The 12184-nt window shown below is 35.4% G+C and overlaps 2 protein-coding genes across 2 annotated transcripts; both read right to left on the reverse strand.

The window, feature by feature from the left end:
• Window positions 1–1041: 1041 nt before the first annotated feature.
• Window positions 1042–2262, reverse strand: LOC113347841 (NDR1/HIN1-like protein 6). Its single transcript, XM_026591522.1, has one exon. The coding sequence runs from the start codon at window positions 2085–2087 to the stop codon at window positions 1182–1184; it is 906 nt and encodes a 301-aa protein (XP_026447307.1). The 5' UTR covers window positions 2088–2262; the 3' UTR covers window positions 1042–1181.
• A 4681-nt stretch (window positions 2263–6943) lies between these two features.
• On the reverse strand, window positions 6944–8594 carry LOC113351214 (putative nuclease HARBI1). Its single transcript, XM_026595241.1, has 2 exons — window positions 8099–8594; window positions 6944–7401 (listed from the first exon to the last, which is right to left on the reverse strand). The coding sequence occupies exons 1-2, from the start codon at window positions 8592–8594 to the stop codon at window positions 6944–6946; spliced, it is 954 nt and encodes a 317-aa protein (XP_026451026.1).
• Between the last annotated feature and the right edge of the window lie 3590 nt (window positions 8595–12184).

The raw sequence follows: 12184 nt of genomic DNA on the forward strand, positions 1-12184 counted from the left end.
AGAAACTATCTTCCAGGTGAAATTTAACTAAAATAAATTGTAAAAGCAAATTTTTTAGACTTTTCATCGTCTTAATTTCTACTGTCTAACCAAAGATAAAAAAAAAAACATAAAACAACCGAAAAACTAGATGAAAATCTCTTCAGTATAATTGAAAAATTGACCAATTTCATGTTCGTGAAGGTTACTAACAGGGAGCCTGGTGGAATATTAGCCATATACACCATCTATTTTGGGGAAAGTGGTATTTTCTTCAAAAGAATTTTATTTCAATTTGTCCAATTTTTCAAACAAAAATGTAAAATAAAAGTATCCCTTTTCAGGCTACAATTTTCGCAGATATTACTGTTTTAACGTGGTTCCGTTTCAGGCTACAATTTTCGCAGAGGATATAACTGACAACTCTGAAGTTGCTTGATCCTGCAAAAATCGTGCAAGATACCATTCGTCTTGGCCATATATAAACCGTTGTGACCTTGCTACAAACAAAACCAAGACGTCTCCCTTCCTTGGGAAAAAAATATCAAATCAGAGTCCAATGACCTACTTATCTTACTACATTAAAAATCTCATTCTCCAAACGAATCTTTCTTCTTATCTACTCCCACAACCAGTCCATGGTCCTCATCTCATCCCATTTGTTTATTCAGCACTGAAACTTACCACACTCCAAAACGACCGTTACGGATTTTACCGTAACCAACTCTACCACTAGTAATTTTTTCCAACCAAATGTCGGTAACTCAGTCGGTGACTCGGTTTTTCACTTACCGTCTTACCCTTCAAAGAAGATACAGTACCATGTTCTTGTACTCTGCAGTAATATCGCTGTCTGTGTATTCCCTGAATCAACACCATTAAATCCGATGAATGGCCACTTAACGTCATCCTTAATCACCGACATACGGATCTTAACCGTCAATTCAGGACCCATCCAATACGACATCTGCATTTAAACGGTCTGGATCGCACGGTTGATCGCGACCACTGATAGCTTACAATCAAAAGAAGAAAAAAAACTCGAAAAAAAAACACAAAACATTAAATAAAAATTTATATTTCAATTTTCTTTTCACTCTCAATATAATAAAATTTACATTATACCAAAAAAAAAAAGAATCCAATGAATTTAATTCTGAAATGGAAACAAGAATTTATTGATCATCAATGAAAATTAAGGATCAGAAAGTCCATTTCCAGATCTTAATTCTCAGATTAAACTTACAATTAACAGAACTCTTTCCATCTAAATTCCAAGTCGTAACAGAACTAGTAGTATTCTTACCTCCTTTAACCTTACTAACTTGAGTAATAGTTTTAGTTTCAGAAAGAATTTTAATATGTTCACAGGTAATCTGCAAACCAACTTTCCTAGTCTTAAAAACACCCATTTTCACTTTAACTTTAGTATTCAATCTCACCTTAATCGGAAATCCATTCTTCTTCTTCAGATCTGATTTCAACGAATTCGCAGTGGCTGGATCTTGCAACAGAATATCAGAATCACTCATACCAAATCTCAGTAAAGTTCGATTATGCGTACCGAGAATAAAATCAGGTACAGAACCAGAACCAATCTCAACATCAGGATGATTCTGTGGAGTTACAGAAACATTCACCGGATTGAAATAATAAATCATATCTTTGTTGTCACTTGTGGCTAAGATTGTGAGATTTAGTTTGGAGTTTAAATGAGCTGAATCGTCTGATTTTGAATTTGTGATGTTGAATTGAGTGATTTTGAAAACAGTTAAAGAGAATGAAGGCTTTTTAGGTTGGTAAATTGAGTAAATTACTCCACCGGCAATAGCAGCTAAGAGAAGAATACCGATCAGTATGAATGTTGACCAGAGGAAACAAGCGCAGCAGTAGTTTCTCCTTCTCCGTTGATGTCTCGGTAACGGACGGTACGCTGGTCGATTTGCTCCGTAGAGTTGTGATTTTGGTGGTGGGAAGATTTGATTTACACCTCCGTTTCCGTTCATCACATTTGCATGGTTACCATTTCCGTTTGCATTTCCGTTTAGCGGTTGTGTTGGTGTTGGATTTGTTGCCGGTTTTGCTGCCGGATAAATCCTTTCCGCCATAGATGATGATGAATTAGTAATTTGCTGCAGAATGATTTCTTGAATTTGTATTTCCTGCTGGAATTGGGATCTGTTTGTTTCTTGCTTTCTGTGGTTATCTTTTTCTTTTTTCTGTGGAAAAGTGATTTTAAGTGTAAGAAGATGTTTTGAGAGTGAGAGAGAGAGAGGAGAAGAAGAAGAGAAATAAAAACAACTCATTACCTGTTGTACATAGTTGGGTGTTTAGTACACGTGGAGGATGTGCTGTGAGTGGGCTCCATGTCTTGTGTGTCTTTGAGTAAACGCGTTATTAATCATCGGATGGTGATCGATTCGTTTGGGTTTATAGTTGTTCTTGTTCTTGGACCCCGTCAAACTCTGGTGAACTGAAAGATTCATGCATGCTAGTATCATTGTTTTGCCAGGCCAAAGATGTTCAGTCTTGAACAAGTACTGTATTGCTGATTTTTTTTTGGAAAATGGAAGAGAGAAAGAATTTTTTTGGAAGGCATAACTTGCAGCGTGTCAAAGGAATGCAGTGAGTTTGAAGATCTTCGGAAACGCATTTTAAAATGCAGTGTGTTTATTGAAGCAAAATATCCTTATCGCAACCACTCTCTAAAGAAGAAAGGTAAAGTATGTATTCGTATTTCTGTTCAACATGCTCTACTAACCGGAATACCTCTGGTTACTAGAATAAGAATTAAACCCTTTTTCACTGAATGTAGATATTTTACGGTACCAAGGTATTTCAATACTACCTGCCCCGTTTATTGATCATAAAGATATTGTATGTCCAAGATGGATAGTTAGATAAATGCCAATTAAATAAGAAAGTTCATGTGGTACTAATTACTCTTTTCCAAAAGTGTCAAGATGGATGCCACCACAATTTCGGATCCATCTTTATAAATCGTCTTAGCTTTGATATTGGAAGATTTTATTATGGTTTAGGAAGATGTAGCTTTGGATACTCAAGATGAAACTCTTAATCAGAATAACAATGATAAAGGAAAAAGAAGTTGATGTTGAGCAAAGCTCTAAAATAGTGGATGAAGAGTTATTGAGAAGAAATCTCCATACGTGTCCTTTCAAGATAGATCTAGTACTTTGAAATTGTTTGATGTCGGTCATGTTCAAGCTCATTCATTTTTTATTCTGGATAGCTAGACAAATGCCAATTAAATAAGAAAGTTCATGTGGTACTAATTACTCTTTTCCAAAAGTGTCAAGATGGATGCCACCACAACTTCGGATCCATCTTTATAAATCGACTTCAGCTTTGATATTGGAAGATTTTATTATGGTTTAGGAAGATGTAGTTTTGGATACTCAAGACGAAACTCTTAATCAGAATAACAATGATAAAGGAAAAAGAAGTTTATGTTGAGCAAAGCTCTAAAATAGTGGATGAAGAGTTATTGAGAAGAAATCTCCATACGTGTCCTTTCAAGATAGATCTAGTACTTTGAAATTGTTTGATGTCGGTCATGTTCAAGCTCATTCATTTTTTATTCTGGACAATGGATAATACCAGTTATTCTCAAGAGGATTTCCGATCAAAAACATAAGCTAGCTGACTCGATTCTGACTCTTGTTTATCCTCTGAGTCACCAAATTTGGGTTTGATTCCTACCTCTCTCTTGTCTAGGCGTTTTAAAACTCCGTTCATTCCTGCTCAGAAACCAGTAAAACTTAAATAACCTTAAACATAAAATTAATCCTAGATTTGATCTTCGTAAAAAGAACTAGAGCCAATAGCTTTATTCTTGCTAGCATTGTTGTCATTCCACCCGAAAACCCTGATTGTTTTGAACCACACTATAACAATTTATACCCCTTATCACAAAATTGAGGAACCTCCCTACCCCCAACCTTACCAATTGTACTTTCAATACCCATACCCTTGTTAATCCTTATGGTAATTTCAATGACCCTACCAGTGATTCTCTAGCTAACAATAACGTCTGCAGTAAATCTCCTCATGTGGCTGCCAAGTCTTGATTTGAATGATGCTCAAAAACTCATCTAGGTGGTGATACTGCTAACAACTCAATGGTAGTTCTGATTCTACCAGTCAAGTGAATTCTTCTATCGTATACCTCCTTCTAACAACTCTACTAATGAATGGTCTGTTCTTGCTTCCAGTTATCCTATCAATAATGTGAACACGCTTTGCTGAAATATGCGTGGGTCATGTAACAAATATGCTAATAAAGATCTTAACCTACTTTCCAAAAACAACAACATTGACATTATTTTCCTATCTGAAAGTAAAATGAAAAAAGATACTTCTGTTAGGAAATTGTGTAACATGGGTTTTCCTTGCACTTTAACGTTCCTTGGATTGAAAGAAGTTGTGGTCCGAGCTTCGCCAGGGAAAAAGATATTGACCTTAACATTTTATCCTCCAACTCAAAGGACATATATGTCACGATTAATGATATAATTCCCTCAAAACTTTACTTTATCCATGGTGAACCTATTAGAAGCATTAGACAAGCCTTCCGGGATAGTCAGTGTCAATTTCCACGTACTCCCCCTAGTGAACCATTATTTGTAGGTAATTTCAACGCCATGCTAGGTAGTGATGATAAGAATGCTGGTTTGGAGGTTGATGATACTGATTTCAATTATCTTACGAAATTCTGTAATTTTTTTGATTTGCAAGATCCTGACTTCTCTGGTCATAGATTCACTTGGTGTAATATGCAACATGGTCCTAACCTTATTCTTGAGAGACTTGACAGATATCTGATGAACCAAATAGCCGAACATTCATCCAAATTTGGGTTCTACTTCACCTAATCCTTTGGCCCTCAAGACCCTAATGTTAAAGTCTCTTACTGTATTTAACCAACAGACTAGAACTTGGAATATTGGTAAATTAAATACTCATTTTGATAATTCTCATGAAAAGAAGATTATATCTATTCCTTAAGCCAAGTGTGTTCTCCTGAGAGGAGGGCTTGAGAGATTTCAAAGAATGACATATTTTTTCCTAAATATGCTTACTTGGGACATATAGGACTTAGATCTTCCTCTTGTAGTAAACTTTGGAAATGCATTTGGAAACTTAGAGTTCCACACCGTGTTTAGATTTTTATTTGGAAAGCTGCTAGAAATGTTCTTCATTCCAGAATGCCTATGATTGTTCTAGATGCTCTTATCCCCATGAATTTTTCATTGCATGCTCTTCTTTTTACTTCTTGTTATAGTAAACTTTGGAAGTGCATTTGAAAACTTAAGATTTCATATCGTGACAGATTTTTATTTGGAAAGCTTCTAGAAATGTTATACCTGCTAGAATTGTTATTCTTTCCAGAATACCCATGAATTCCTTTGATTGTTCTAGATGCTTTGATCCCCATGAATCTGTTATGCATGCTCTTATCTTACGTATTTTTATTATCCATGTTTGGTTACTATCTTCTTTTTGTATGAACGCTATTATTTCTTTTGGATAAATCCCTAACCGATTGGCATGTGTTTTGGCTGATCCTTTTACTAGACTGCCTGACGAATATCATTGTTTTTTTTTGGTTTTTTTTTGTTTTGTTATTATTTTATGGTCTATTTGGAGTAGCAGAAACAATCTTGTCTTCAATAATCTTAAGGAAACTCATCCTGCAGTTATTAATAGATCCGCCCACCCCCCTTTTGGATGGATAAAATGCAATACTGATGAAGCCTTTGATGAAACTTAATTTCTTGGATAATAGTGCAGGCTATGTGATGAGTAATTTCTCAAATAAAGCTTCATTTTGTGCATCAATAATGTTTGATGTTGAGTCTGAAACTGAAGCTAGAGCAATTTAGGCGGTTCTGAAGAAAGTTGTGGATCAAAACCTTACTCACATTATCATCGAGAGTGATGTTAAGGATCTCATTGACAAATTTTTTTTGTTGGAAGGTTCGATGACGATCCAAGATCAGATGTTATGTTTAAGGATATTCAATTTTACTCTTCATGTTTAGTTGTTTGTATGTTTACTTTCCAAATGTAATTCTTTTGCTCATGCATTATCATAATCGACTAAAACAAATATTTCTATTATGTACTGGTCTATACCTCTAATTTGGCTTCTGCCAATTGTTGAGGAGGACCACTAGCCTTTTGAAGGCCGTGCTTAAAAAAGTTGAAAAAAAAACCAAAAATAATAAAAAAAAAACCATCAACCTTTTTGTATATTTAGACAGATACTTAGTATTCGCTTGAACGATTATGGGGGGTGGAAGGTGAGCTTTCACACATTGTAGAAACGTTTAGCCATGTCTTACGAGTGCCAAAAATTTGTAGTTTTTCAGAGTCATAGCTTAGATCTTGGATGAAATCTGGTTCAATCTCTCTATAATCTAGCTAGAGTGAACTATAATGCTTGCTCTTAGAATACCTCATTAGTTCCTTGGCACTAGACTTTTACTTCCATATGCCACCACGTCTGGGCGAAGCTAAGGTTATGGATGCGGGTATAATTTTTTTTTCTTCAAAACCTTACTATATTTAGGAGCCCTTTTACCAGAAAATAGGCTTGGAAAACAACAAATACCTTGTTTGTTTGCAGCTGACTCATCTGAGTCATCTGGATCTGAGTCGTCTGGATCTGAGTGAAATGACCTGACTCATCTGAATCTGACTCACTAAGGTCTGAGTCAGAAAATATTTTTTTTTGTGAGTCAGACCTGACTCAGCTGACTGGATTTTTTTGGACAGAAAATTCCCTTGTGCACATTTCAAACCATAACATTTATCACTACTGAAACATCACAAATTGTTCCATTCCAGTCTAAACAACTTTCCTTTTGATGGAATTAAACATTACCAAACAATAAATCTAAAGATTTCATTCCTACAAACATAAAAGAAGCAACAAAATCTAAAGGAGACTAGCTATCTCATCAAGTAAGTTGTTCATATATATCTGCTCTTGTCGTCCAAACAGACGAGGTGCATTTTCTTTCGTTTCCGCTTCCACTTCGACTTCCAACTGTGTCTCATTCATATCAAATGTCTCATTCTCATAGTCTTTAAATAGCCAATCATCCAATGCATTACGACGTAGAAAGTTATGTATTGACATGCAAGCAATGACGATATCTCTTTGAGTCTCGAATGAGTAAGAAGGCATTTTACTTAAGACGGGAAATCTTACTTTCAATACCCCGAATGCTCTCTCAATCACATTCCTCAATCGAGCATGGGCTTGATTAAACTTCTCCTCTTTTGCCGTTGGAGGTACTCTTCGGTAATCACCAATCCAATACCTTATGTTGCGATACGGATACATAAACCCATGTGTATGAGAGTACGCAGCATCACATAGATAGTATTTTTCTGCATATTTTCAACAAAAACATTATGAAATCATGCTGATGAAACTGCAGCAAGAGGTAACATATATGCTAGTCCAAAGTAAGGAAAGAAAAATTAAACTGAAGCGTAAATCAATAAGGTATGACAAGCGAATGACCAAAGTGTAAAACAAGAATCCATGTCACTACATTGAGCAATATTATGTGGTAAAAGAGGGGAACCGGGACTTCACACCCTCATATTAACTTATTCATGGCATGGCCAATGTAATGTTTACTGAATTCAAACTAGGGTCTTAAGATTTCAATCGTTACAAATACTAAACACCACAATATTGATATTAAAAATTCAACAACACAATAGTGCATACACAGATAGGAATAAAGCAAGCTGAAAATTACCTACTAATGGATGGCCTTTACAAATCTCTAAATTGGTTGTTTTCGAAAATAATCCAGTCTGATGATGATAGAAACAGAAAGTTATTCTTAAATGAGATGTTAGATCACCCTCGCATTTTCTACAGCACCGTAATTGATGAAAGCGAACTCGCATTTTCTACATCTTACTTCTCCAAACCCAAAAAGAATGATCCTAATTCCTAAGTAGAGTTCAATATTGTGGTCAATTTCCTAGTTATAATGGAAGCACATTTTATTTTTCCTACAATTCAAATATATAAGATGGCAGTGCACAAGAATCTAAATAGAGATATTACCTGGTTGAGGTAAAGGAAACTTGAAAGATGGATCACGCACTGCCTCGTTCAACACTCTCGAATCATAAGCAGTGCCTTCCCATCCAACCACTACATACAAAAAGTACATATCCCAATCACATATCGCAAGCACGTTTTGGGTACATTCTCCTCTTCCCCTTCCTCTATACGTTGTTTTCTTCTCGACTGGAATGCTCGCACTAATTAGAGTGACATCCAATGCACCAACAACACCTTTGAAAGCACCTTCTCTAAGACGTTTATGCCTTTTAGTTATAGCTGGCTTGTCAAATATATTAGACGAAGGAACTAAAACTTTAGCAGACCAAATCTTCATAGCAGCCAACACTTCATGAAAATACTTACTAACCGTTTCACCCGAATGTTGAAAGTGATACAAAATTACACGATTCCTACAGTTGTGCCCAATTGTGTATAAAAACATTGCCACTCCCCTTTGCATTGAGACTAGAATCAACCTCGTTGTCATCCTCATGATTTTTTCTTTTCCATGACTTGTACGAGATTCGGATCCATTTTTTTAAACCCCTGCGGTTGTAGAAGTTCCAGCTGAACAAGGCGGTTCCACTCTTCCAGGCATATCTCTATTAGCTCCAGTGGAGAATTTCCCATCAAATAAATTCTGCAACTTCTCTGCATCTTCCAGTCCCTTTTTCTTGAATTGACTAGCGTTTTTGATTGTCTGCATCAATTAGAAAGTACAATCAATAAATATGTTCAGTTGTTTATACAATCAAAGTTATAATTAGATGCACCAAACGGAATATTATCGGTTCATTAAGGTTATGCAAACATTTAACACGGAAGATGCGCAAAATAAAATTAGTACAAGCAAAGCCCCTTAAACATTAGCTCTTTTCACATATATGGATATACCCTTGTTATTGATGATCTAAAGGAGCACATAAACCTAAAGTCAAAGGACAAGGTATAATTTTAATTTATACTTAATCAAGAGAACTAACAACTAATTGGTCTAATTGAAGTGGCTAACTGTCTCTAAAGCCAAAACACATTGCCTTAACTGACTTAACCTGATGGCAGAGCGGCATTTAAAGAAAAACAACGATAGAAGTAAGCCAGACCAGGGCTTACAAACATAAATTTAATTCAATCATAAAATCCAAACAAAATTGAAATAGTCTCTTACCTTGTCTAATTCAATCCATTTCTCTTCGCTCCAATCAAAAGTGTTCGTCTCCGCGTTATACCCATGGTCGGTTCTTGCTAAGAGACTGGACCAAGTGACATATTGGGTTCACAAGTAATCCCAGCGGTTTCTCAACTTTTTTTGTGTGATGGTGCAGTCATACTTCTTAGAAAAGAACTTGCACAAATTTCCCCACGAAGTTTGCTTCAAAGAAATTCCAGAAAATCCATACTCAGTAGCTTGTGTCAAACACTGGTCAATAAATAGCCCTCTAAATTAAATATCTCTCTAAATTCTGGGATGCTCCTAAAAGTTATCTTATTTGCTTTCTCATCTTCCTTTTTCTCCATAGAGAACTAGCATAAAGTAAAACAAATACAAGACGTGGGTAATTTGAAACAAAAAGAGTGTGCTAACTTTAGAGAATTACCATACAAAGTAATTTACCACTAGGCATGATCTCTATGCATTCAGAATATACGGTTTCAAAATGAAGATAGAATATTTGACAGCGAAAAGTAAAAGCAATGGTTGGCACCAGATCCTCATTACTGTCCTGATATCAAAAGAGAGATTCGCCAAAAGAATGCAACTAAAATCACAACTGCTGACCATTAACTTAGTTTTTCCTTCCTACTTTGACAGTATATGTCTGCTGAAATTACTAGCTTGATAATGTATAAAGAAACTGACATGACAGAAAGCAAAAAAGGTTTTAGCACACCATTTACCCAGCACCCTTTCTTAGATATCATTGACACAACAATTAGATGCTATATTGTGTTCATGCACGAAACCAAATACTATGTAGCAACAAATTAAAATGTTCTTTTATGTTACTGCGAAACACAAACATGTATATTTTAGAGTTTTTCACTTATTCAAGTCCATATACACCTGTATATAAACTAAATATTATAGCAAATACTACTCCAATTGCTTTTAACTTATAACTAGATATACAAATGTAACAAATCCAATAATGGAAGTCATAAAAAATGACATCAACAATTTCTGGTTAAAGCTAACTGATCTTGACTCAAAACTCTCGATAATCTTTGAAAAGTAGGACATGACATCAAAAACCATATAAGATGACATATTCTATCATGCATAATAATTAAGTAAAACAGTTCTCTCTTTGGCATTTTCACAAACATCAAAAAGCTAACAAAAACAACTATCAAATACTCAAATTAGGATATCAAAAAAGAAACCCAATATTCCAAAATCATCAAAAATCCATATGAAAATGATAGAAAGTATATGGATGTCGAAATTATACCTGATGTCGATTCTTCTAAAACAAGCTGATGAGTTGAAAGTGATAAGTTGAGAAATTAGTTGTGAGTGATGAAGCAAACGATCAGTAAGAAACTAGTAGATCTGTTAAGAGAGGGATGAAGAAGATAACTCTCTAAGAAGGAGATTTAGGTTTTTCCCAATCTTCCATTTCTGCTCTCGATGGAAAAACTTGACGGAAGAAACGAGGAAATGAAAAATGAAATGAAATCTCTGATTTAAAGGATCAAGGATATTTTTTTATATTCTTACGACTCAGTGGTTTGAGTGGTTGAGTCAGTGACATCTTCACACCTGACTCTATAGGTCCCGAGTCAGGGGTTGGCAGCGAGTCAGCTTGTGAGTCAGGGGTTATAGAAAATGAAAAACAAACAGTCTGACTGCTGACTCGGTGGAATCAGGAGTTGACTCAGACCCAGACGCCGAGTCAGCTGCAAACAACCAAGTTGTAAGCTGGGAGAGTGGGATGACTCCTCCCCTATGACCTGATATAAGTATTTTCATTGTGCATCGGTCATCAAGAAGGATCGAACCCTCAACTTCCAATTTAGGACGTGAGTGTCAAACTACACATCCATCTCCTTGACAAGTCATCAGGCATTTTTCCTAAGAGAGTGAATTATTAAATTCTTAAAGAATTAACACCAAAATGAAGCTTGTTGCTCCTTTTTCTGCGATCATACAGTTTTTTTTATTTATTTTTATAGCATGGTGTAGTTTTAGTAAAAATGTACATTGTATTTTTTATATTTGCATGGTGATCTTTCAGGTACTTGTGGTTTAGCTGTTAATATATCCGAATTATATTTGTTCAACACCTTTAAAATATGCTAGAAACTTTCGAGTTGGAAATTTATTTCATACTTGTATTGCGAATTTATACGACACTGTCTTTCCACATCATCCACAACACCACTCTCCCTACATCTCTTCACTTGCATTATCGCAGCAAAACATAAGAGGCGACTTCCTTATTGATCATAATGAAGCGTTGTGACAACCCAGTCATATCATAATCGTTGGTGTTCATGGTTTGTTCTTGATATTTCATAAATTTGTTATACCACATGGTGTTACCATGTTGATGTGCACTATCGATACAATCTTGAGTAAAAAAGACATAATTACGATAAATACATTCATCTTCAGAGACAGTGAAATTTGGACCCCGAATTTTGTTACTTTTTTACCTTTACGTTTACCGTGAAATTGAGATTAAGAATCCATATCACAAGAAATTTGAGAAGCGTTGAGAAAGTGGTTGGTTTATCTTGCTTTAGATTAAAAAATAGTAAAAAATTTAGAAAATTTGGTGTGAGTTGAAATAATTTCGAAATTTAGTATTTATGACGGGGGTGGGATGGGGTGGGGGTGGTTAAACCGGCGATCAAGTGTTGGTGATGTGCGGATCATCAAGCGATGGAATCCTTATTGATCATTAAAGAGATTTTGTTGCGTATGTCTAAGTGATATATTTGACATTCACGTTAGCCATATCCATAATGGATGCAAAAGCAGCAAACTATGTTGTTCACGTTCACTGGATTAGGCATGAGGAAGTAAATTTTTAATTCATAAAGAATTATCACCAAAATACTCTTATTGACCCTTTT

Source organism: Papaver somniferum, chromosome 2 (assembly GCF_003573695.1).
Source record: "Papaver somniferum cultivar HN1 chromosome 2, ASM357369v1, whole genome shotgun sequence".
NCBI classification, from domain to species: Eukaryota; Viridiplantae; Streptophyta; class Magnoliopsida; order Ranunculales; family Papaveraceae; genus Papaver; species Papaver somniferum.